Here is a 4,566-nt window from a genome sequence, read left to right on the forward strand (position 1 = left end):
TCAGGAGACATTTATCTGCTAGTCTGCTAAGCTTTAATGTAGGCCATCAGCAGTCGGGGATGGAACGTGGGCCTGATCCTTTGACATCTCAACCAACAGATTCCTTGATCACAAGTGAACCATGTTTAAAGCTCGAGAAGGAAATCGATTCTCAGCGCCATGATAAACTGGAGAAAAATGTAGTTGTTACTGCGGTGAGCAAACGCATAGGAATGTAGAAAACATCAGGAATTCCATATTTAATTACCCAACGAATTTCATTTGTGGTTGTACAGTACTTAAACATATCATTCGTTCAGGGTTTCAATAAGGTACCTTTTAACTGTATTTTAATTATCGATTTTAATTCAGAAAAAATATAGAATTTTAGGATACTTTTAGAAAATAAACACTACATTCCTCTGAATTAACAGCATGTAAGCCCACGGACATCTGTTAATACAATGCTTCCTAATGCTTTTGGCTTTTAGAATCCATTGAGGTTTTCGGATGAGCAGCCTAAGAAATTGCAAGAGAAAAACTGTTGCCGAACACCAGATTTAGCGGATGTATTAAAAACCAGTTTCTTGCTGTGAGCTGTGTGATTAATACGCCCGTGGCAGCTAGCGCCTAACCATCTCCGAGTCTCAGACAGACCCGTCTCAAGATAGGGCAGATTAAGCTGAGGTGGGACGTCATTCTCATTACATTTATTCTTCCGCAGGCAGTACACTTCAAGTGGTGGACTCGCGCTGCTGGCTGGCAGAGCGCTTTCCGGGCAGACGCGACGGGGGGGGGGGGGGGGGGGGGCGAGTGAAGGCAATGTATTCGCACAGAGGCGCTCGAAGGAGGTGCAGCCGGTGAGACCCTTCAGGATGGCGAGCGTGCAGCTGAGGGGGCTACTGCTGAGCTGATGATTGCAATCAGAGTTAAGAGGTAGGAGGGAAGATCAAACGATAACGGGACTCGGAATGAGCCGCGAAACTTGCCTCAACAAGCTTTTTTTTTTTTATAAATGCCAATTCTATCATTTGGATGGCTACCTTAGCTGTTTTCTACTTTTGGCCGCGAGAGCTCCGGGCTAAGCACGAAACCCCACTCACCTCACAGGATTACATCTAGATGAAATATGAACTCCTCTCTGTATGACGGGACGCCCCCGTCTCTTCACTTCAGGAATCACAGCCACGGGACGCATGTGGGGGGTGCTAACGACTCAGCCGGAAAGAGTCACTATTCCGAAGGGTGCTACGAGCAACTTTTTGTGTCCCCCGAGGTGTTTGTGATCCTGGGCATAGTGAGCTTGCTGGAAAATATCCCGGTGATCATCGCGATCGCCAGGAACAAGAACCTCCACTCGCCCATGTACTTCTTCATCTGCAGCCTCGCCGTGGCGGACATGCTCGTGAGCGTGTCCAACGGGTCCGAGACCATCGTCATCAGCCTCCTGAACAACACCGAGTCGGGGTCGCCCAACTTCACCGTCAACATCGACAACGTGCTCGATTCGGTGATCTGCAGCTCGCTGCTGGCCTCCATCTGCAGCCTGCTCTCCATAGCGGTAGACAGGTACTTCACAATCTTCTACGCGCTACAGTACCACAACATCGTGACGGTGAAGCGGGCGGTCATCATCATCTCCTGCATCTGGGCCGCGTGCACCGTCTCCGGCATCCTGTTCATCATCTACTCGGACAGCGCAGTGGTCATCATATGTCTCATCGGCATGTTCTTCACCATGCTGGCGCTCATGACGTCCCTCTACGTGCACATGTTCATGCTGGCCCGGCTGCACATGAAACGCATTGCCATCTTGCCCGGCAGCGGCACCATCCGCCAGGGCGCCAACATGAAGGGCGCCGTCACGTTGACCATCCTGCTCGGGGTGTTCGTGGTGTGCTGGGCGCCCTTCTTCCTCCATCTCGTTTTCTACATCTCCTGCCCACAGAATCCTTACTGCGTCTGCTTCATGTCGCACTTCAACGTATACCTCATCCTCATCATGTGCAATTCGGTCATCGACCCCCTGATCTACGCGCTCCGCAGCCAGGAGCTGAGGAAAACCTTCAAGGAGATGATTTGCTGCCTGAGCCCCATTGGGCTGTGCGACCTCCCGGGCAGCTACTGAACCTACAGAACCGGGCGCACCTTACATTTCTGCCATTGCCGTCCAGAAAAGAGGCCTCGTGCTATTTTCAGTGGCATACATTTGATCAACGCACTTTATGTTGCTCGCGAAGTCTACTTGTCCCAAACACATCGATTTTTTTTTAAATTTCCTACAACAGGTTCAAATTTGACATCCGGTGCAACCACATTCAGCAAAACACGCGAAAGTGTATTTGCTCGATATGTATGCGGTGTAAAATGCTGTCACATTTTTTTTTTCTTTAAGGGTCGTTATTGGTTAATATTTGAAGGTATTTGTCTGGTCCCGTCCTCTATGTAGTGACATGAAATGCTGTCTGACTTTTTTCTTTAGCGATGGTTATTAGTTAAGACTGAAATGGATTTGTCCGGCCCTTTAATCTGTATGGTATGCATAATAAATATCAAAGTCAGCATATGGAGGGTATAAAAAAAAAATATTGATAGGTAAGTGAGTCTAGATTTTCTATACCTAACTCCACATATATGTAATTCCTATTTTTAAAGCACAAACATATCACCCGCCTTAAGGGTTTCAAGGTGCTGGGGGCTGTTGGGGAGATTAAACGTGCTATTGCCCAGAGTCACACCATGTTGAGCTGCCACCAGTGGGAATCAAACCATGAGACCCAAGCTCTGGAGTCAGCCACTCTGGCCATGAGCCACACCCCTCACACAGTACATATAACTTCAAGGTACGTATATGTGGACTTAGGAATAGTAAATCTGTGCTTTCCTATATGCACTTACCTTTCGATATTTTGTCCCTCTATGATCGGATGTGTTTGTATGTTGATATTCTTCATGTCGATATTCAGTAGTGCAATCCTCTGTCTTTTGTGACATGAAGCGGTCCCTGTTTTTTCTTTAACTGACGTTATTTATTGGCTTTGGAATGCAGTGTCACAGCAGTAAAGGTATCTATCATTGAAATGATCTAGAGCGGATTGGGCAAATCGAAACCTAATTGAATAATCCACTCTATGCTCCGAATTTTGATTAGTCTGTGGGAATGAGCTCCTGCGATAGCGGCACAACATGCCACCATGAATTGATGAATTGCCTTTTAATGTTGTGTGGGTGTCTAAAGTCAATGATTCATTAACACAATATGCACTAAATGCACAGACAATACAATGGGAAGCAGGAGCTCCATGACGTTTGTTGCTAGGAGATATGTGTGTGTTGAAGGAATAGCCTCACCATATCCCATAAGTTCAATTTAGCATCTGCTGCATTGATCTAACCGCTATATCGCCAGGTAAGTTGATTAGGAGTGAAGAAACGTTAATATACTTATCAAGATGACGTAGTGTAAAGCAATATAGTGGAGGCGATATTTTCAGAGGTCAATATATTTGGCTTCAATACAGTGCCATACAACCATGAAAGAGCAGGAGGTGTTGTGGGGCTTCAAAACTGATTTCCATACTTATGATCAGTGTTTTGATATTAAACCATTCATGGGGTAGATGTCAATCAGCGCCTCAGTGGAGAGGCTCCAGATCTCAAACAGCTATCCATTATTCATGGGTCTACCATGTATTTTTGTTTCTGATGTTTTCAATGATAACCATTTGAAATAAAATTGGTGAGCTATATGTACTGGGCTTTTGGAAGACTGAGTATTTCTAATTGTTATCTACCAGTGGTTTGCTTCCCATATGTTTACCTCCTTTGATGATGAGCGCAAGTCGCAAACAGGAACAGCACACACTCTTACATATATAGTGCTGCCCTCAGGCCAGCCATGAACTGTCAGGTGACCTGCACTTCAAAGAGGGGACAGGTGGGTGCAGTGAGTGACTACACCCTCATTCAAAGGGGTGTCTGGGGACCATGGGACTCCTTTTCTCTTCTTTTTAGGCAGAGCTCTCATTTGGGGGGTGCACTAACTTTCTTTACTCCAACCTCATTTTGGTGCCTAGTCACTGAGTCTCCCGACACCCTATTTACCTCAGCGCCTGCATCTACAATACATCGCAGGTGCAAAGGCAAAGAGTATCCCTCATTTGCATGGGGCCACATCCCTTTCAAATGAGAGAATGCCCCCCCTTTGTATTAAGCTGGTGCCATATGTGTGCCAGTGCTATCTGCATTACAGAAGGGCCGTGCATGCAGCTGTGGTCCCTCCTGCAATACTAGATTACCCCAGGGGTGCACAAGCCCTTTGTGTCCCCCACACAATCTATGTAATACAGCCCCTAGTGTATTTTACATTTCTTCACAAAACATTACCTACTAACTCTTGGTATCTCCATTCACAAAATACACCTTGTGTTTCACCTTGTCCTCATGTAACGTAACTGGTGCTATGTAAAGGGTTCTGATACCCGATTCAGTTCGGGTCTAGTTCGCTCTATATAAAACTCTGTAAAAAAAAAAAATGCATCTTTCCCGTACACATACAGACGATTCATCTAAATTCCACTCTGTTGC

General features: G+C 46.0%; 1 protein-coding gene across 1 annotated transcript; it reads left to right on the forward strand.

The window, feature by feature from the left end:
• The first annotated feature begins 936 nt into the window (after nucleotides 1-936).
• On the forward strand, nucleotides 937-3,732 carry LOC144827532 (melanocortin receptor 4-like). Its single transcript, XM_078685800.1, has one exon. It carries the CDS (start codon nucleotides 1,109-1,111, stop codon nucleotides 2,105-2,107), a length of 999 nt encoding a protein of 332 aa, XP_078541926.1. The 5' UTR covers nucleotides 937-1,108; the 3' UTR covers nucleotides 2,108-3,732.
• The last annotated feature ends 834 nt before the right edge of the window (nucleotides 3,733-4,566 follow it).

This window comes from Lissotriton helveticus, chromosome 4_1, assembly GCF_964261635.1.
Source record: "Lissotriton helveticus chromosome 4_1, aLisHel1.1, whole genome shotgun sequence".
NCBI lineage: Eukaryota > Metazoa > Chordata > Amphibia > Caudata > Salamandridae > Lissotriton > Lissotriton helveticus.